The sequence below is a fragment of the Carcharodon carcharias genome, assembly GCF_017639515.1.
Source record: "Carcharodon carcharias isolate sCarCar2 chromosome 39 unlocalized genomic scaffold, sCarCar2.pri SUPER_39_unloc_15, whole genome shotgun sequence".
Lineage (NCBI taxonomy): Eukaryota > Metazoa > Chordata > Chondrichthyes > Lamniformes > Lamnidae > Carcharodon > Carcharodon carcharias.
In genome coordinates, this window is record NW_024470820.1 from 164,782 (window position 1) to 187,780 (window position 22,999).

The 22,999-nt window shown below is 42.6% G+C and overlaps 1 protein-coding gene across 1 annotated transcript in view; it reads left to right on the plus strand.

Annotated features, from left to right (window-relative positions):
• The first annotated feature begins 4,859 nt into the window (after positions 1-4,859).
• LOC121274939 (carbonic anhydrase-related protein 10-like) overlaps positions 4,860-22,999 on the plus strand; it is a 95,464-nt gene continuing 77,324 nt past the window's right edge. Inside the window, exon 1 of the mRNA XM_041182312.1 lies at positions 4,860-4,864. Within this exon, the coding sequence (XP_041038246.1) occupies positions 4,860-4,864 (5 nt within the window). The remainder of the gene's footprint in view (positions 4,865-22,999) is intronic.

The window sequence follows — 22,999 nt, forward strand, 5'->3', positions numbered from 1 at the left end:
CCCTGCATTGGAGGGGGCCTGGGGAATGTGACCGGAGGGCACACACATCACCAAACAGGGATCAGGAGCAGGAACCTTGGCTGATTTCCCCTCTCTCTCTCTCTCTCTCTCTAACTCAGGAGCAGGAACCCTGGCTGATTTCCCCCCTCTCTCTCTCTCTCTCTCTCTCTCTAACCCAGGGATCAGGCGCAGGAACACTGGCTGATTTCCCCTCTCTCTCTCTCTCTCTCTCTCTAACCCAGAGATCACTGGACAGTGATCAGGAGCAGGAACCCTGGCTGATTTCCCCCCGCTCTAACCAAGGGATCACTGGACAGTGATCAGGAGCAGGAACCCCTTTCTCTTTCACACATGTCACTGGACAGTGATGAGGAGTAACTCTGCGTATAGACTGGGAAAATCAGATGCGGCAAGTGTAGCCTAGATGAGTTATTGATAGATGCTTTGGGGGTAGTTTTTTAGAACATCATGTTTTGACACTAAGCGGGCAACACAGATCTGGTATTGAGCAAGGAGATCGGGTTAATCAATGACCTTCGAGTGAAGGCACCCCAAGGTAGCAGTGATCATATTGAATTTTGCATTCAGTGTGAGGGGGAGAAGAGTGGGTCCGAGACTAGTATTTTAAACTTAAATAATGGCAAATATGAGGGCGTGAAAGCAGCGCTTACTGAAGGAAACTGGCAAATGAGGAAATAGCTCAATAGAGGTGAGTGGCAGACATTTAAAGGGATATTTCGGAATACATAGAATAGATATAGTCCAAGGATAATGAAAATTCCTAATGAGAGTGTTCACCATCTGTGGTTAAAACAAATTAAAGTTAGTGTTAAAAGTTATTAAAGAAAAAGCACAATGATGAGCGGCAGGTCAGATGACTGGACAGGATATAAAGAACAGTAAAGAATGACAAACATTGATCAACAAGGGACAGATTAGAGTACAAGAGGAAGCTAGCTAGAAATAGCAAGAATGTCGACATATTTAAATAAAAGTTAATACAGAGTGTCGGTCGTATAGAAAGTGAGTCTGGAGAATGGATAATGGAAAATAAGGAGATGGCAGGTGAATGGAACAGGTATTTTGCATCGGTTTTCACGACAGAGGATACCAGTAACATCCCAGAAAAGATGGAAATGGAAGGCAGGGAGGAACTCTGGAAAATTAGGATCACCAGGGAAGTGGTCCTGAGCAAATTGTTGGGGCTGCGGATAAAGGGGAACCGGTGGATGTGCTGTACTTCGATTCCCAGAAGGCATTTGATAAGGTGCCACATGAAAGGTTATTGTGGAATATAAAAGCTGATGGTAGAGGCAGGAGTGTGGAGTGGATGTTTCCTCTTGTGGGAGAATCTAGAACGAGGTGGGGGGTGGGGGGGTCACTTTAAAAATAAGGGGTCGTCTATATAGGACAGAGATGAAGTGAAATATTTTCACTCAGTGGGAGGTGAATCTTTGGTGGGAGTCTCTCCCTCAACAGGCGGTGGGATAAGAGCCTTTGAATATTTTTTAGGTGCGAGCAAGATAGACTCTGGATTAACAAGGGGGGGAAAGGTTATCGGGGGGGGGGGGGGGAGGCAGGAATGTGGGGTTGAGGGGACAATCGGATCAGCCACCATCGTATTGAATGGGGGAGCAGGTTAGAGTGGCCGAGTGGCTGACGCTGCTCCTAATTCGGATGTTCGTATGTATAGAGGAACCCTGGCTGTTTTCCCCTCTCTCTCTCTAACCCAGGGGTCACTGGACAGTGATCAGGAGCAGGAACCCTGGCTGATTTCCCCCCCACCCACGCCTCTCTCTTTCTAACCCAGGGATCACTGGACAGTGATCAGGAGCAGGAACCCTGGCTGATTTCACCTCTCTCTAACCCAGGGATCACTGGACAGTGATCAGGAGCAGGAACCCTGGCTGATTTCCCCTCTCTCTAACCCAGGGATCACTGGACAGTGATCAGGAGCAGGAACCCTGGCTGATTTCCTCTCTCTCTCTAACCCAGGGATCACTGGACAGTGATCAGGAGCAGGAACCCTGGCTGATTTCCCCTCTCTCTCTCTAACCCAGGGGTCACTGGACAGTGATCAGGAGCAGGATCCCTTGCTGATTTCCTCTCTCTCTCTAACCCAGGGATCACTGGACAGGGATCAGGAGCAGGAACCCTGGCTGATTTCCCCTCTCTCTCTCTTACCCAGGGATCACTGGACAGCGATCAGGAGCAGGAACCCTGGCTGATTTCCCCTCTCTCTCTAACCCAGGGATCACTGGACAGTGACCAGGAGCAGCAACCCTGGCTGATTTCCCCTCTCTCTCTAACCCAGGGATCACTGGACAGTGATCAGGAGCAGGAACCCCCTGGATGATTTCCATCGCTCTCTCTCTCTCTAACCCAGGGATCAGGAGCAGGAACCCCCTGGATGATTTCCGGTCTCTCTTTCTCTCTAACCCAGGGATCACTGGACAGTGATCAGGAGCAGGAACCCTGGCTGATTTCCCCTCTCTCTCTAACTCAGGGATCACTGGACAGAGATCAGGAGCAGGAACCCTGGCTGATTTCTCTTCTCTCTCTAACCCAGGGATCACTGGACAGGGATCAGGAGCAGGAACCCTGGCTGATTTCCCCTCTCACTAACCCAGGGATCACTGGACAGTGATCAGGAGCAGGAACCCTGGCTGATTTCACCCCTCTCTCTCTAAACCTGGGATCACTGGACAGAGATCAGGAGCAGGAACCCTGGCTGATTTCCTCTCTCTCTCTAACCCAGGGATCACTGGACAGGGATCAGGAGCAGGAACCCTGGCTGATTTCCCCTCTCTCTCTCTAACCCAGGGGTCACTGGACAGGGATCAGGAGCAGGAACCCTGGCTGATTTCTCTTCTCTCTCTAACCCAGGGATCACTGGACAGGGATCAGGAGCAGGAACCCTGGCTGATTTCCCTGCACCCTCCACCCTCAGTCCAACGGCGTACGGAGAGGCCACGGAGAAAAGACTCTGGAGGCTGTCGAAAACTGGAAATCAGTGTTTTAATGAAAAGCAAAGTGTGAACACGGAAATCGAAGCACAAAATTCGGCAGCGGAAGCCATCCTGTTCAATGGAGGAGACGTCCGTGCCTCTCCCTCCCTCCCTCCCTCTAAAACCCCTCGCAGTCCGTACATCTTTCACCACCCCCCTGTCGCGCTAGCCCCCTCCTCCCCTCCCTGCGTCACCCAAGAGCTGATCAGTTGTGGGTGGGTGGGGGGGTGGGGGTGGTGGGGAGCGATCGAGGAGGGTCGTCCGGTGCTAAACCTGAATCTACCGCCCTACCCCAACCCCCACCCCGCCCCCCCAACAACCAACCAGCCCTCACCGCCCCTTCGAAATTGGGAATTAAGGGAGGGAGGGAGGGAGGGGCGGCACTGCGACTGCAGGAGGTGGCGCCGCTCTCCAAACGCACCCACCCCCCCCCCCCCCCCCCCCCCGCCGGAGAGGGGAGGGAGGGAGGTGGGCTGTCGGGTGAGTGAGGGAGGCAACCCCTCCCCTCCCCTCCCTCTCCCCACCACCGGCGCACAGCGCGATCCCAGCCTCTCACCGCAGCCCCATGGGCTCATGCAGGAGGCAGGCCAGGTAGGAGCAGATGGTCCAGGCGCGGTCCACCTGCGACTCCATGGTGCGCGGGTAGACCGACTTGAGGAAGCGGAAGTTGAGGACCTTGTCTACGTGGCTCCTCATACTGAGGACCTGCCTGTGGAGGCCACGCTGCTCCTCGGTCAGCGCCCCCCCGCCGAAGAAGGTGGGCAGCTTCAGGCCGGCCAGGGCTCCTCCCCCGCCCGCCCCTCCCCCTCCGGCACCGCCGGCGGCCCCCCCTTCCTCCTCCTCCTCCTCCTCCTCCTCCTCGTCCTCCTCCTCCTCTTCGTCCTCCTCCTCCTCCTCGTCCTCCTCTCCGGCCCCCTCGCCCAGCGCCGAGCCGGAGGCGAAGGTCAGGTAGCCGCTGGGGGCCACCAGCGCGTAGCCCCGCCTCACATAGTGGTCGCGGTAGGGCCGGCGCCAGGCCCCCCGCGCCGCCGCCGCCGCCGGCCCCCTCGGCGCCCGCTCCTTCGCCTGGGCCTCGAAGAACAGGTCGGTGCAGTCCAGCAGTGTCAGTGGCTCGCCCCCCTGGTGCTGCAGCTGCCTCTTGGGCTCGAACGCCTGGACGTACTTGGGGCTGCATGTCACCGGGATCTGCGGCGGTGTGGGGGGGAGGGGTTGGGGGGGAGAGAGAGAGAGAGAGAGAGAGAGAGAAAACGACGTTAAAAACGGCGCCACGCGGTGGAGGCAGCCCGACACTGCGCCGTGACTGTTGACATAGGAAAATCCCCCACCGGGGAGGGGGCTGGTGGGGGGGGCACAGTTGACAGCACGAAGGTGCCGGGGGTACAAATCAAAATGGAGTAAGGAGAGAGGAGGAGGAGGACAAACGTGGCCATTCTTAGCGCCACCTGGTGTCCTGTAGCCATCATTGCGTGTGACCGTTTACATAGAAAAACTGAACAGGGAGGGGAATGCTTGACCGCGCGACGCAACAGGGCATTGGAGATCGAAATGGAGTAAGGAGAGAGGAGGAGGACAAAGGTGCCCTTCGTTGGCGCAACCTGGTGTCCTGTAGCCATCATTGCGTGTGACCGTTTACATAGAAAAACTGAACAGGGAGGGGAATGTTTGACCGCGCGACACAACAGGGCATTGGAGATCAAAATGGAGTAGGGAGAGAGGAGGAGGACAAAGGTGCCCTTCGTTGGCGCAACCTGGTGTCCTGTAGCCATCATTGCGTGTGACCGTTTACATAGAAAAACTGAACAGGGAGGGGAATGTTTGACCGCGCGACGCAACAGGGCATTGGAGATCGAAATGGAGTAAGGAGAGAGGAGGAGGAGGACAAAGGTGCTCATCCTTAGCGCCACCTGGTGTCCTGTAGCCATCATTGCGTGTGACCGTTTACATAGAAAAACTGAACAGGGAGGGGAATGTTTGACCGCGCGACGCAACAGGGCATTGGAGATCAAAATGGAGTAGGGAGAGAGGAGGAGGACAAAGGTGCCCTTCGTTGGCGCAACCTGGTGTCCTGTAGCCATCATTGCGTGTGACCGTTTACATAGAAAAACTGAACAGGGAGGGGAATGTTTGACCGCGCGACGCAACAGGGCATTGGAGATCAAAATGGAGTAAGGAGAGAGGAGGAGGAGGACAAACGTGGCCATTCTTGGTGTCACCTGTATCCATTGTATGTGACTGTTTACGTAGATAAGTGGAATGGGGAGGGAATGTTTGACCATGTGATGCGATGCAAATCAAAATGGAGTAAGGAGGGTGTGGGGGGAGAAAGGGGGAAAAGGTGTTTGCACTCTGGTGCCACCTGGTGTCCTGTACCCATCACTGCATCGTGACTGTTTACATAGAAAAACTGAATGGGGAACTGTTTGACTGTTGGCTCCTTGGCGCCACCCTCTGGCTGAACATTGCCACTATCCCAGTTACTGTTTACAGAGGGAAACTTAAATGGGGTGGGCGGGGGGGAGTGTCAGAATCAGAATCACAGTGCAGAAGAGGCCCTTCGGCCCATCGAGTCTGCGCCGACCCTGTGAGAAACACCTGAGCTACCTCCCTAACCCCATTGACCAGCATCTTGGCCCCATCGCCTTGAATGTTTATGAGGTGCCAAGTGCTCATCCAGGTGCTTTTTAAAGGATGTGAGGCTAACCCACCTCCACCACCCTCCCAGGCAGCGCATTCCAGACCCTCCCCATCCTCTGGGTAAAAAAGCTTCTCCTCACATCCCCCCCCTAAACCTCCTGCCCCCCTCACCTTGAATTTATGTCCCCCATGTGACTGACCCTTCAACTAAGGGGAACAGCTGCTCCCTATCCCCCCTGTCCATGCCCCTCATAATCTTGTCCACCTCGATCAGGTCGCCCCTCAGTCTTCTCTGCTCCAACCAAAACAACCCAAGTCTATCCAACCTCTCTCCATAACTTAAATGTTTCATCCCAAGGCAACATCCTGGTGAATCTCCTCTGCACCCCCTCCAGTGCAATCACATCCTTCCTATAATGTGGCGACCAGAACTGCACACAGTACTCCAGCTGTGGCCTCACCAAGGGTCTATACAACTCCAACATGACCTCCCTACTTTTGTAACCTATGCCTCGATTGATAAAGGCAAGTGTCCCATATGCCTTTTTCACCGCCCCACTAACATGCCCCCCTGCCTTCAGAGATCTATGGACACACACGCCAAGGTCCCTTTGTTCCCCAGAACTTCCTAGTGTCATGCCGCTCATTGAATACTTCCTTGTCCAATTACTCCTTCCAAAGTGTATCACCTCACACTTTTCAGGGTTAAATTCCATCCGCTACTTATCTGCCCATTTGACCATCCCATCTATATCTTCCTGTAGCCCAAGACACTCAAACTCATTGTTAACCACCCGGCCAATCTTTGTGTCATCCACAAACTTACTAATCCTACCCCCCACATAGTCATCTATGTCGTTTATATAAATGATGAATGATAGGGGACCCAGCACAGATCCCTGTGGTACGCCACTGGACACTGGCTTCCAGTCACTAAAGCATCCTTCTGTCATCACCCTCTGTTTCCTACAACTAAGCCAAATGTGAATCCACCTGATCAAGTTACCCTGTAGCCCATGTGCCTTTGCCTTCTTTATAAGTCTCCCATGTGGGACCTTGTCAAAGGCTTTGCTGAAATCCATATAAACAACATCAACTACACTACCCTCATCGACACAGCTGGTCACCTCCTCAAAAAATTCAATCCAATTTGTTAGGCATGACCTCCCTCTGAAAAAGCCACACTGACTATCCCTGATCAAACCTTGCCTCTCCAAGTGGAGATAGATTCTCTCCTTCAGAAATTTCTCCACTAGTTTCCCTACCACTGACGTGAGACTCACTGGTCTGTAGTTCCCTGGCTTATCTCCACAACACTGGGTATATTATAGGGAATAGTCACCCCTGACTATATTACAGAGACTAGCAGTCCCTGCACATATTATATAAAATAACAACCCCTGTGTATATTATAGAGAATAGCAGTCCCTGTGTATATTATAGAGAAAAGCAGCCCCTGTGTATATTATAGAGAATAGCAGTCCCTGTGTATATTATCGAGAATAGCAGTACCTGTGTATATTATAGAGAATAGCAGCCCCTGTGTATATTATAGAGAATAGCAGCCCCTGTGTATATTATAGAGAATAGCAGCCCCTGTGTATATTATAGAGAATAGCAGCCCCTGTGTATATTACAGAGAATAGAAGTCCCTGTGTATATTATAGAGAATAGCAGTCCCTGTGTATATTATAGAGAATAGCAGCCCCGTGTACATTATAGAGAATAGCAGTCCCTGTGTATATTATAGAGAATAGCAGTCCCTGTGTATATTATAGAGAATAACAGTCCCTGTGCATATTATAGAGAATAGCAGTCCCTGTGTATATTATAGAGAATAGCAGTCGCTGTGTATATTATAGGGAATAGCAGTCCCTGTGTATATTATGGAGAATAGCATCCCCTGTGTATATTATAGGGAATAACAGCCCCTGTGTATATTATAGGGAATAGCAGCCCCTGTGTATATTATAGGGAATAGCAGCCCCTGTGTATATTACAGAGAATAGCAGTCCTGGGTATATTATAGAGAATAGCAGTCCCTGTGTATATTATAGAGAATAGCAGAAGCTGTGTATATTATAGAGAATATCAGTCGCTGTGTATATTATAGGGAATAGCAGTCCCTGTGTATATTATAGAGAATAGCAGTCACTGTGTATATTATAGGGAATAGCAGTCCCTGTGTATATAATAGGGAATAGCAGCCCCTGTGTATATTACAGAGAATAGCAGTCCCTGTGTATATTATAGAGAATAGCAGTCGCTGTGTATATTATAGAGAATATCAGTCGCTGTGTATATTATAGGGAATAGCAGTCCCTGTGTATATTATAGAGAATAGCAGTCCCTGTGTGTATTATAGGGAATAGCAGCCCCTGTGTATATTATAGGGAATAGCAGTCCCTGGGTATATTATAGAGAATAGCAGTCCCTGCGTATATTATAGAGAATAGCAGCCCCTGTGTATATTATAGAGAATAGCAGTCCCTGTGTATATTATAGAGAATAGCAGTCCCTGTGTATATTATAGAGAATAGCAGTCCCTGTGTATATTATAGAGAATAGCAGTCCCAGTGTATATTATAGAGAATAGCAGTCCCTGTGTATATTATAGGGAATAGCAGCCCCTGTGTATAGTATAGAGAATAGCAGTCCCTGTGTATATTATAGAGAATAGCAGTCCCTGTGTGTATTATAGAGAATAGCAGTCCCTGTGTATATTATAGAGAATAGCAGTCCCTGTGAATATTATAGAGAATAGCAGTCGCTGTGTATATTATAGGGAATAGCAGTCCCTGTGTATATTATAGAGAATAGTATCCCCTGTGTATATTATAGGGAATAACAGCCCCTGTGTATATTATAGGGAATAGCAGCCCCTGTGTATATTATAGGGAATAGCAGCCCCTGTGTATATTATAGGGAATAGCAGCCCCTGTGTATATTACAGAGAATAGCAGTCCTGGGTATATTATAGAGAATAGCAGCCCCTGTGTATATTATAGAGAATAGCAGTCGCTGTGTATATTATAGAGAATATCAGTCGCTGTGTATATTATAGGGAATAGCAGTCCCTGTGTATATTATAGAGAATAGCATTCACTGTGTATATTATAGGGAATAGCAGTCCCTGTGTATATTATAGAGAATAGAAGTCCCTGCGTATATTATAGAGAATAGCAGTCCCTGTGTATATTATAGGGAATAGCAGCCCCTGTGTATATTACAGAGAATAGCAGTCCCTGTGTACATTATAGAGAATAGCAGTCCCTGTGTATATTATAGAGAATAGCAGTCGCTGTGTATATTATAGGGAATAGCAGTCCCTGTGTATATTATAGAGAATAGCAGTCCCTGTGTGTATTATAGGGAATAGCAGCCCCTGTGTATATTATAGGGAATAGCAGTCCCTGTGTATATTATAGAGAATAGCAGTCCCTGTGTATATTATAGAGAATAGCAGCCCCTGTGTATATTATAGAGAATAGCAGTCCCTGTGTGTATTATAGAGAATAGCAGTCCCTGTGTGTATTATAGGGAATAGCAGCCCCTGTGTATATTATAGGGAATAGCAGTCCCTGTGTATATTATAGAGAATAGCAGTCCCTGTGTATATTATGGAGAATAGCAGTCCCTGTGTATATTATAGAGAATAGCAGTCCCTGTGTATATTATAGAGAATAGCATTCCCTGTGTGTATTATAGGGAATAGCAGTCCCTGTGTATATTATAGAGAATAGCAGTCCCTGTGTATATTATAGAGAATAGCAGTCGCTGTGTATATTATAGAGAATAGCAGTCGCTGTGTATATTATAGGGAATAGCAGTCCCTGTGTATATTATAGAGAATAGCAGTCCCTGTGTATATTATAGGGAATAACAGCCCCTGTGTATATTATAGGGAATAGCATCCCCTGTGTATATTATAGGGAATAGCAGCCCCTGTGTATATTACAGAGAATAGCAGTCCTGGGTATATTATAGAGAATAGCAGTCCCTGTGTATATTATAGAGAATAGCAGTCCCTGTGTATATTATAGAGAATAGCAGTCCCTGTGCAAATTATAGGGAATAGCAGTCCCTGTGCATATTATAGGGAATAGCAGCCCCTGTGTATATTATAGAGAATAGCAGTCCCTGTGTATATTATAGGGAATAGCAGCCCCTGTGTATATTATAGAGAATAGCAGCCCCTGTGTATATTATAGAGAATAGCAGTCCCTGTATGTATTATAGAGAATAGCAATCCCTGTGTATATTATAGAGAATAGCAGTCCCTGTGTATATTATAGAGAATAGCAGTCCCAGTGTATATTATAGAGAATAGCAGTCCCTGTGTATATTATAGGGAATAGCAGTCCCTGTGTGTATTATAGAGAATAGCAGTCCCTGTGTGTATTATAGAGAATAGCAGTCCTTGTGTATATTATAGAGAATAGCAGCCCCTGTGTATATTATAGAGAATAGCAGTCCCTGTGTGTATTATAGAGAATAGCAGTCCCTGTGTATATTATAGAGAATAGCAGTCCCTGTGTATATTATAGAGAATAGCAGCCCCTGTGTATATTATAGAGAATAGCAGTCCCTGTGCGTATTATAGAGAATAGCAGTCCCTGTGTATATTATAGGGAATAGCAGCCCCTGTGTATATTATAGGGAGTAGAAGTCCTTGTGTATATTATAGAGTATAGCATTTGCTGTGTGTATTATAGGGAATAGCAGCCCCTGTGTATATTATAGAGAATAGCAGTCCCTGTGTATATTATGGAGAATAGCAGTTCCTGTGTATATTATAGAGAATAGCAGTCACTGTGTATATTATAGAGTATAGCATTTCCTGTGTGTATTATAGGGAATAGCAGCCCCTATGTATATTATAGAGAATAGCAGTCCCTGTGTATATTATAGGGAATAGCAGCCCCTGTGTATATTATAGAGAATAGCAGCCCCAGTGTATATTATAGGGAATAGCAGTCCCTGTGTATATTATAGGGAATAGCAGTCACTGTGTATATTATAGAGAATAGCAGTCCCTGTGTATATTATAGGGAATAACAGTCCCTGAGTATATTATAGGGAATAACAGTCCCTGTGTATATTATAGGGAATAACAGTCCCTCTGTATATTATAGGGAATAACAGTCCCTGTGTATATTATAGGGAATAGCAGTCACTGTGTATATTATAGAGTATAGCATTTGCTGTGTGTATTATAGGGAATAGCAGCCTCTGTGTATATTATAGAGAATAGCAATCCCTGTGTATATTATGGAGAATAGCAGTCCCTGTGTATATTATAGAGAATAGCAGTCACTGTGTATATTATAGAGTATAGCATTTCCTGTGTGTATTATAGGGAATAGCAGTCCCTGTGTATATTATAGAGAATAGCAGTCCCTGTGTATATTATAGAGAATAGCAGTCCCTGTGTATATTATAGAGAATAGCAGTCCCTGTGCAAATTATAGGGAATAGCAGTCCCTGTGTATATTATAGGGAATAGCAGCCCCTGTGTATATTATAGAGAATAGCAGCCCCTGTGTATATTATAGAGAATAGCGGTCCCTGTGTATATTATAGGGATAAGCAGTCCCTGTGTGTATTATAGAGAATAGCAGTCCCTGTGTGTATTATAGAGAATAGCAGTCCCTGTGTATATTATGGAGAATAGCAGTCCCTGTGTATATTATAGGGAATAGCAGTCACTGTGTATATTATAGAGTATAGCATTTCCTGTGTGTATTATAGGGAATAGCAGCCCCTGTGTATATTATAGAGAATAGCAGTCCCTGTGTATATTATAGGGAATAGCAGCCCCTGTGTATATTATAGAGAATAGCAGCCCCAGTGTATATTATAGGGAATAGCAGTCCCTGTGTATATTATAGAGAATAGCAGTCACTGTGTATATTATAGAGAATAGCAGTCCCTGTGTATTTTATAGGGAATAACAGTCCCTGTGTATATTATAGGGAATAACAGTCCCTGTGTATATTATAGGGAATAACAGTCCCTGTGTATATTATAGGGAATAACAGTCCCTGTGTATATTATAGGGAATAGCAGTCCCTGTGTATATTATAGAGAATAGCAGTCCCTGTGCAAATTATAGGGAATAGCAGTCCCTGTGTATATTATAGGGAATAGCAACCCCTGTGTATATTATAGAGAATAGCAGTCCCTGTGTATATTATAGGGAATAGCAGCCCCTGTGTATATTATAGAGAATAGCAGTCCCTGTGTATATTATAGGGAATAGCAGCCCCTGTGTATATTATAGAGAATAGCAGCCCCTGTGTATATTATAGAGAATAGCAGCCCCTGTGTATATTATAGAGAATAGCAGTCCCTGTGTATATTATAGAGAATAGCAGTCCCTGTGTATATTATAGGGAATAGCAGCCCCTGTGTATATTATAGAGAATAGCAGTCCCTGTGTGTATTATAGAGAATAGCAGTCCCTGTGCAAATTATAGGGAATAGCAGTCCCTGTGTATATTATAGGGAATAGCAGCCCCTGTGTATATTATAGAGAATAGCAGCCCCTGTGTATATTATAGAGAATAGCAGTCCCTGTGTATATTATAGAGAATAGCAGTCCCTGTATGTATTATAGAGAATAGCAATCCCTGTGTATATTATAGAGAATAGCAGTCCCTGTGTATATTATGGAGAATAGCAGTCCCAGTGTATATTATAGAGAATAGCAGTCCCTGTGTATATTATAGGGATAAGCAGTCCCTGTGTGTATTATAGGGAATAGCAGTCCCTGTGGATATTATAGAGAATAGCAGTCCCTGTGTATATTATAGAGAATAGCAGCCCCTGTGTATATTGTAGAGAATAGCAGTCCCTGTGCGTATTATAGAGAATAGCAGTCCCTGTGTATATTATGGAGAATAGCAGTCCCTGTGTATATTATAGGGAATAGCAGTCACTGTGTATATTATAGAGTATAGCATTTCCTGTGTGTATTATAGGGAATAGCAGCCCCTGTGTATATTATAGAGAATAGCAGTCCCTGTGTATATTATAGGGAATAGCAGTCCCTGTGTATATTATAGAGAATAGCAGTCCCTGTGCAAATTATAGGGAATAGCAGCCCCTGTGTATATTGTAGAGAATAGCAGTCCCTGTGCGTATTATAGAGAATAGCAGTCCCTGTGTATATTATAGGGAATAGCAGCCCCTGTGTATATTATAGGGAGTAGCAGTCCTTGTGTATATTATAGAGTATAGCATTTCCTGTGTGTATTATAGGGAATAGCAGCCCCTGTGTATATTATAGAGAATAGCAGTCCCTGTGTATATTATGGAGAATAGCAGTCCCTGTGTATATTATAGGGAATAGCAGTCACTGTGTATATTATAGAGTATAGCATTTCCTGTGTGTATTATAGGGAATAGCAGCCCCTGTGTATATTATAGAGAATAGCAGTCCCTGTGTATATTATAGGGAATAGCAGCCCCTGTGTATATTATAGAGAATAGCAGCCCCAGTGTATATTATAGGGAATAGCAGTCCCTGTGTATATTATAGAGAATAGCAGTCACTGTGTATATTATAGAGAATAGCAGTCCCTGTGTATATTATAGGGAATAACAGTCCCTGTGTATATAATAGGGAATAACAGTCCCTGTGTATATTATAGGGAATAACAGTCCCTGTGTATATTATAGGGAATAGCAGTCCCTGTGTATATTATAGAGAATAGCAGTCCCTGTGCAAATTATAGGGAATAGCAGTCCCTGTGTATATTATAGGGAATAGCAACCCCTGTGTATATTATAGAGAATAGCAGTCCCTGTGTATATTATAGAGAATAGCAGTCCCTGTGTATATTGTAGGGAATAGCAGCCCCTGTGTATATTATAGAGAATAGCAGTCCCTGTGTGTATTATAGAGAATAGCAGTCCCTGTGTATATTATAGAGAATAGCAGTCCCTGTGTATATTATAGAGAATAGCAGTCGCTGTGTATATTATAGGGAATAGCAGTCCCTGTGTATATTATAGAGAATAGTATCCCCTGTGTATACTATAGGGAATAACAGCCCCTGTGTATATTATAGGGAATAGCAGCCCCTGTGTATATTATAGGGAATAGCAGCCCCTGTGTATATTACAGAGAATAGCAGTCCTGGGTATATTATAGAGAATAGCAGCCCCTGTGTATATTACAGAGAATAGCAGTCGCTGTGTATATTATAGAGAATATCAGTCGCTGTGTATATTATAGGGAATAGCAGTCCCTGTGTATATTATAGAGAATAGCATTCACTGTGTATATTATAGGGAATAGCAGTCCCTGTGTATATTATAGAGAATAGAAGTCCCTGCGTATATTATAGAGAATAGCTCCCTGTGTATATTATAGGGAATAGCAGCCCCTGTGTATATTACAGAGAATAGCAGTCCCTGTGTACATTAAAGGGAATAGCAGTCCCTGTGCGTATTATAGAGAATAGCAGTCCCTGTGTATATTATAGGGAATAGCAGTCCCTGTGTATATTATGGAGAATAGCAGTCCCTGTGTATATTATAGGGAATAGCAGTCACTGTGTATATTATAGAGTATAGCATTTCCTGTGTGTATTATAGGGAATAGCAGCCCCTGTGTATATTATAGAGAATAGCAGCCCCAGTGTATATTATAGGGAATAGCAGTCCCTGTGTATATTATAGAGAATAGCAGTCCCTGTGTATATTATAGAGAATAGCAGTCCCTGTGTATATTATAGGGAATAACAGTCCCTGTGTATATTATAGGGAATAACAGTCCCTGTGTATATTATAGGGAATAACAGTCCCTGTGTATATTATAGGGAATAACAGTCCCTGTGTATATTATAGGGAATAACAGTCCCTGTGTATATTATAGGGAATAGCAGTCCCTGTGTATATTATAGAGAATAGCAGTCCCTGTGCAAATTATAGAGAATAGCAGTCCCTGTGTGTATTATAGGGAATAGCAGCCCCTGTGTATATTATAGGGAATAGCAGTCACAGGGTATATTATAGAGAATAGCAGTCCCTGTGTATATTATAGAGAATAGCAGTCCCTGTGTATATTATAGAGAATAGCAGTCCCTGTGTATATTATAGGGAATAGCAGCCCCTGTGTATATTATAGAGAATAGCAGTCCCTGTGTATATTATAGAGAATAGCAGTCCCTGTGTGTATTATAGAGAATAGCAGTCCCTGTGTATATTATAGAGAATAGCAGTCCCTGTGTATATTATAGAGAATAGCAGTCGCTGTGTATATTATAGGGAATAGCAGTCCCTGTGTATATTATAGAGAATAGTATCCCCTGTGTATATTATAGGGAATAACAGCCCCTGTGTATATTATAGGGAATAGCAGCCCCTGTGTATATTATAGGGAATAGCAGCCCCTGTGTATATTACAGAGAATAGCAGTCCTGGGTATATTATAGAGAATAGCAGCCCCTGTGTATATTATAGAGAATAGCAGTCGCTGTGTATATTATAGAGAATATCAGTCGCTGTGTATATTATAGGGAATAGAAGTCCCTGTGTATATTATAGAGAATAGCATTCACTGTGTATATTATAGGGAATAGCAGTCCCTGTGTATATTATAGAGAATAGAAGTCCCTGCGTATATTATAGAGAATAGCAGTCCCTCTGTATATTATAGGGAATAGCAGCCCCTGTGTATATTACAGAGAATAGCAGTCCCTGTGTACATTATAGAGAATAGCAGTCCCTGTGTATATTATAGAGAATAGCAGTCGCTGTGTATATTATAGAGAATATCAGTCGCTGTGTATATTATAGGGAATAGCAGTCCCTGTGTATATTATAGAGAATAGCAGTCCCAGTGTATATTATAGGGAATAACAGCCCCTGTGTATATTATAGGGAATAGCATCCCCTGTGTATATTATAGGGAATAGCAGCCCCTGTGTATATTACAGAGAATAGCAGTCCTGGGTATATTATAGAGAATAGCAGTCCCTGTGTATATTATAGAGAATAGCAGTCCCTGTGTATATTATAGAGAATAGCAGTCCCTGTGCAAATTATAGGGAATAGCAGTCCCTGTGCATATTATAGGGAATAGCAGCCCCTGTGTATATTATAGAGAATAGCAGTCCCTGTGTATATTATAGGGAATAGCAGCCCCTGTGTATATTATAGAGAATAGCAGCCCCTGTGTATATTATAGAGAATAGCAGTCCCTGTATGTATTATAGAGAATAGCAATCCCTGTGTATATTATAGAGAATAGCAGTCCCTGTGTATATTATAGAGAATAGCAGTCCCAGTGTATATTATAGAGAATAGCAGTCCCTGTGTATATTATAGGGAATAGCAGTCCCTGTGTGTATTATAGAGAATAGCAGTCCCTGTGTGTATTATAGAGAATAGCAGTCCTTGTGTATATTATAGAGAATAGCAGCCCCTGTGTATATTATAGAGAATAGCAGTCCCTGTGTGTATTATAGAGAATAGCAGTCCCTGTGTATATTATAGAGAATAGCAGTCCCTGTGTATATTATAGAGAATAGCAGCCCCTGTGTATATTATAGAGAATAGCAGTCCCTGTGCGTATTATAGAGAATAGCAGTCCCTGTGTATATTATAGGGAATAGCAGCCCCTGTGTATATTATAGGGAGTAGAAGTCCTTGCGTATATTATAGAGTATAGCATTTGCTGTGTGTATTATAGGGAATAGCAGCCCCTGTGTATATTATAGAGAATAGCAGTCCCTGTGTATATTATGGAGAATAGCAGTTCCTGTGTATATTATAGAGAATAGCAGTCACTGTGTATATTATAGAGTATAGCATTTCCTGTGTGTATTATAGGGAATAGCAGCCCCTATGTATATTATAGAGAATAGCAGTCCCTGTGTATATTATAGGGAATAGCAGCCCCTGTGTATATTATAGAGAATAGCAGCCCCAGTGTATATTATAGGGAATAGCAGTCCCTGTGTATATTATAGGGAATAGCAGTCACTGTGTATATTATAGAGAATAGCAGTCCCTGTGTATATTATAGGGAATAACAGTCCCTGAGTATATTATAGGGAATAACAGTCCCTGTGTATATTATAGGGAATAACAGTCCCTCTGTATATTATAGGGAATAACAGTCCCTGTGTATATTATAGGGAATAGCAGTCACTGTGTATATTATAGAGTATAGCATTTGCTGTGTGTATTATAGGGAATAGCAGCCCCTGTGTATATTATAGAGAATAGCAATCCCTGTGTATATTATGGAGAATAGCAGTCCCTGTGTATATTATAGAGAATAGCAGTCACTGTGTATATTATAGAGTATAGCATTTCCTGTGTGTATTATAGGGAATAGCAGTCCCTGTGTATATTATAGAGAATAGCAGTCCCTGTGTATATTATAGAGAATAGCAGTCCCTGTGTATATTATAGAGAATAGCAGTCCCTGTGCAAATTATAGGGAATAGCAGTCCCTGTGTATATTATAGGGAATAGCAGCCCCTGTGTATATTATAGAGAATAGCAGCCCCTGTGTATATTATAGAGAATAGCGGTCCCTGTGTATATTATAGGGATAAGCAGTCCCTGTGTGTATTATAGAGAATAGCAGTCCCTGTGTGTATTATAGAGAATAGCAGTCCCTGTGTATATTATGGAGAATAGCAGTCCCTGTGTATATTATAGGGAATAACAGTCCCTGTGTATATTATAGGGAATAACAGTCCCTGTGTATATTATAGGGAATAACAGTCCCTGTGTATATTATAGGGAATAGCAGTCCCTGTGTATATTATAGAGAATAGCAGTCCCTGTGCAAATTATAGAGAATAGCAGTCCCTGTGTGTATTATAGGGAATAGCAGCCCCTGTGTATATTATAGGGAATAGCAGTCACAGGGTATATTATAGAGAATAGCAGTCCCTGTGTATATTATAGAGAATAGCAGTCCCTGTGTATATTATAGAGAATAGCAGTCCCTGTGTATATTATAGGGAATAGCAGCCCCTGTGTATATTATAGAGAATAGCAGTCCCTGTGTATATTATAGAGAATAGCAGTCCCTGTGTGTATTATAGAGAATAGCAGTCCCTGTGTATATTATAGAGAATAGCAGTCCCTGTGTATATTATAGAGAATAGCAGTCGCTGTGTATATTATAGGGAATAGCAGTCCCTGTGTATATTATAGAGAATAGTATCCCCTGTGTATATTATAGGGAATAACAGCCCCTGTGTATATTATAGGGAATAGCAGCCCCTGTGTATATTATAGGGAATAGCAGCCCCTGTGTATATTATAGAGAATAGCAGTCCCTGTGTGTATTATAGAGAATAGCAGTCCTTGTGTATATTATAGAGAATAGCAGCCCCTGTGTATATTATAGAGAATAGCAGTCCCTGTGTGTATTATAGAGAATAGCAGTCCCTGTGTATATTATAGAGAATAGCAGTCCCTGTGTATATTATAGAGAATAGCAGTCCCTGTGTATATTATAGGGAATAGCAGCCCCTGTGTATATTATAGGGAGTAGAAGTCCTTGCGTATATTATAGAGTATAGCATTTGCTGTGTGTATTATAGGGAATAGCAGCCCCTGTGTATATTATAGAGAATAGCAGTCCCTGTGTATATTATGGAGAATAGCAGTTCCTGTGTATATTATAGAGAATAGCAGTCACTGTGTATATTATAGAGTATAGCATTTCCTGTGTGTATTATAGGGAATAGCAGCCCCTATGTATATTATAGAGAATAGCAGTCCCTGTGTATATTATAGGGAATAGCAGCCCCTGTGTATATTATAGAGAATAGCAGCCCCAGTGTATATTATAGGGAATAGCAGTCCCTGTGTATATTATAGGGAATAGCAGTCACTGTGTATATTATAGAGAATAGCAGTCCCTGTGTATATTATAGGGAATAACAGTCCCTGAGTATATTATAGGGAATAACAGTCCCTGTGTATATTATAGGGAATAACAGTCCCTCTGTATATTATAGGGAATAACAGTCCCTGTGTATATTATAGGGAATAGCAGTCACTGTGTATATTATAGAGTATAGCATTTGCTGTGTGTATTATAGGGAATAGCAGCCCCTGTGTATATTATAGAGAATAGCAATCCCTGTGTATATTATGGAGAATAGCAGTCCCTGTGTATATTATAGAGAATAGCAGTCACTGTGTATATTATAGAGTATAGCATTTCCTGTGTGTATTATAGGGAATAGCAGGCCCTGTGTATATTATAGAGAATAGCAGTCCCTGTGTATATTATAGAGAATAGCAGTCCCTGTGTATATTATAGAGAATAGCAGTCCCTGTGCAAATTATAGGGAATAGCAGTCCCTGTGTATATTATAGGGAATAGCAGCCCCTGTGTATATTATAGAGAATAGCAGCCCCTGTGTATATTATAGAGAATAGCAGTCCCTGTGTATATTATAGGGAATAGCAGTCCCTGTGTGTATTATAGAGAATAGCAGTCCCTGTGTGTATTATAGAGAATAGCAGTCCCTGTGTATATTATAGAGAATAGCAGTCCCTGTGTATATTATAGGGAATAGCAGTCCCTGTGTATATTATAGGGAATAGCAGTCCCTGTGTATATTATGGAGAATAGCATTCCCTGTGTATATTATAGCGAAAAACAGCCCCTGTGTATATTATAGAGAATAGCAGTCCCTGTGTATATAATAGAGAATAGCAGTCCCTGTTTATATTATAGGGAATAGCAGCCCCTGTGTATATTATAGTGAATAGCAGTCCCTGGGTATATTATAGATATTAGGAGTCCCTGTGTATATTATAGAGAATAGCAGTCCCTGTGTATATTATAGAGAATAGCAGTCCCTGTGTATATTATAGGGAATAGCAGCCCCTGTGTATATTATAGAGAATAGCAGTCCCTGTGTATATTATAGAGAATAGCAGTCCCTGTGTATATTATAGAGAATAGCAGTCCCTGTGTATATTATAGAGAATAGCAGTCCCTGTGTATATTATAGAGAATAGCAGTCGCTGTGTATATTATAGGGAATAGCAGTCCCTGTGTATATTATAGAGAATAGCATCCCCTGTGTATATTATAGGGAATAACAGCCCCTGTGTATATTATAGGGAATAGCATCCCCTGTGTATATTATAGGGAATAGCAGCCCCTGTGTATATTATAGAGAATAGCAGTCCCTGTGTGTATTATAGAGAATAGCAGTCCCTTGTGTATATTATAGAGAATAGCAGCCCCTGTGTATATTATAGAGAATAGCAGTCCCTGTGTGTATTATAGAGAATAGCAGTCCCTGTGTATATTATAGAGAATAGCAGTCCCTGTGTATATTATAGAGAATAGCAGCCCCTGTGTATATTATAGAGAATAGCAGTCCCTGTGCGTATTATAGAGAATAGCAGTCCCTGTGTATATTATAGGGAATAGCAGCCCCTGTGTATATTATAGGGAGTAGAAGTCCTTGCGTATATTATAGAGTATAGCATTTGCTGTGTGTATTATAGGGAATAGCAGCCCCTGTGTATATTATAGAGAATAGCAGTCCCTGTGTATATTATGGAGAATAGCAGTTCCTGTGTATATTATAGAGAATAGCAGTCACTGTGTATATTATAGAGTATAGCATTTCCTGTGTGTATTATAGGGAATAGCAGCCCCTATGTATATTATAGAGAATAGCAGTCCCTGTGTATATTATAGGGAATAGCAGCCCCTGTGTATATTATAGAGAATAGCAGCCCCAGTGTATATTATAGGGAATAGCAGTCCCTGTGTATATTATAGGGAATAGCAGTCACTGTGTATATTATAGAGAATAGCAGTCCCTGTGTATATTATAGGGAATAACAGTCCCTGAGTATATTATAGGGAATAACAGTCCCTGTGTATATTATAGGGAATAACAGTCCCTCTGTATATTATAGGGAATAACAGTCCCTGTGTATATTATAGGGAATAGCAGTCACTGTGTATATTATAGAGTATAGCATTTGCTGTGTGTATTATAGGGAATAGCAGCCCCTGTGTATATTATAGAGAATAGCAATCCCTGTGTATATTATGGAGAATAGCAGTCCCTGTGTATATTATAGAGAATAGCAGTCACTGTGTATATTATAGAGTATAGCATTTCCTGTGTGTATTATAGGGAATAGCAGTCCCTGTGTATATTATAGAGAATAGCAGTCCCTGTGTATATTATAGAGAATAGCAGTCCCTGTGTATATTATAGAGAATAGCAGTCCCTGTGTAAATTATAGGGAATAGCTGTCCCTGTGTATATTATAGGGAATAGCAGCCCCTGTGTATATTATAGAGAATAGCAGCCCCTGTGTATATTATAGAGAATAGCGGTCCCTGTGTATATTATAGGGATAAGCAGTCCCTGTGTGTATTATAGAGAATAGCAGTCCCTGTGTATATTATAGAGAATAGCAGTCCCTGTGTATATTATAGAGAATAGCAGTCCCTGTGTATATTATAGGGAATAGCAGTCCCTGTGTATATTATAGGGAATAGCAGTCCCTGTGTATATTATAGGGAATAGCAGTCCCTGTGTATATTATAGGGAATAGCAGTCCCTGTGTATATTATAGAGAATAGCAGTCCCTGTGTATATTATAGAGAATAGCAGTCCCTGTGTATATTATAGGGAATAGCAGCCCCTGTGTATATTATAGAGAATAGCAGTCCCTGTGTATATTATAGAGAATAGCAGTCCCTGTGTATATTATAGAGAATAGCAGTCCCTGTGTATATTATAGAGAATAGCAGTCCCTGTGTATATTATAGGGAATAGCAGTCCCTGTGTATATTATAGAGAATAGCAGTCCCTGTGTATATTATAGAGAATAGCAGTCCCTGTGTGTATTATAGAGAATAGCAGTCCCTGTGTATATTATAGAGAATAGCAGTCCCTGTGTATATTATAGAGAATAGCAGTCGCTGTGTATATTATAGGGAATAGCAGTCCCTGTGTATATTATAGAGAATAGTATCCCCTGTGTATATTATAGGGAATAACAGCCCCTGTGTATATTATAGGGAATAGCAGCCCCTGTGTATATTATAGGGAATAGCAGCCCCTGTGTATATTATAGAGAATAGCAGTCCCTGTGTGTATTATAGAGAATAGCAGTCCTTGTGTATATTATAGAGAATAGCAGCCCCTGTGTATATTATAGAGAATAGCAGTCCCTGTGTGTATTATAGAGAATAGCAGTCCCTGTGTATATTATAGAGAATAGCAGTCCCTGTGTATATTATAGAGAATAGCAGCCCCTGTGTATATTATAGAGAATAGCAGTCCCTGTGCGTATTATAGAGAATAGCAGTCCCTGTGTATATTATAGGGAATAGCAGCCCCTGTGTATATTATAGGGAGTAGAAGTCCTTGCGTATATTATAGAGTATAGCATTTGCTGTGTGTATTATAGGGAATAGCAGCCCCTGTGTATATTATAGAGAATAGCAGTCCCTGTGTATATTATGGAGAATAGCAGTTCCTGTGTATATTATAGAGAATAGCAGTCACTGTGTATATTATAGAGTATAGCATTTCCTGTGTGTATTATAGGGAATAGCAGCCCCTATGTATATTATAGAGAATAGCAGTCCCTGTGTATATTATAGGGAATAGCAGCCCCTGTGTATATTATAGAGAATAGCAGCCCCAGTGTATATTATAGGGAATAGCAGTCCCTGTGTATATTATAGGGAATAGCAGTCACTGTGTATATTATAGAGAATAGCAGTCCCTGTGTATATTATAGGGAATAACAGTCCCTGAGTATATTATAGGGAATAACAGTCCCTGTGTATATTATAGGGAATAACAGTCCCTCTGTATATTATAGGGAATAACAGTCCCTGTGTATATTATAGGGAATAGCAGTCACTGTGTATATTATAGAGTATAGCATTTGCTGTGTGTATTATAGGGAATAGCAGCCCCTGTGTATATTATAGAGAATAGCAATCCCTGTGTATATTATGGAGAATAGCAGTCCCTGTGTATATTATAGAGAATAGCAGTCACTGTGTATATTATAGAGTATAGCATTTCCTGTGTGTATTATAGGGAATAGCAGTCCCTGTGTATATTATAGAGAATAGCAGTCCCTGTGTATATTATAGAGAATAGCAGTCCCTGTGTATATTATAGAGAATAGCAGTCCCTGTGCAAATTATAGGGAATAGCAGTCCCTGTGTATATTATAGGGAATAGCAGCCCCTGTGTATATTATAGAGAATAGCAGCCCCTGTGTATATTATAGAGAATAGCGGTCCCTGTGTATATTATAGGGATAAGCAGTCCCTGTGTGTATTATAGAGAATAGCAGTCCCTGTG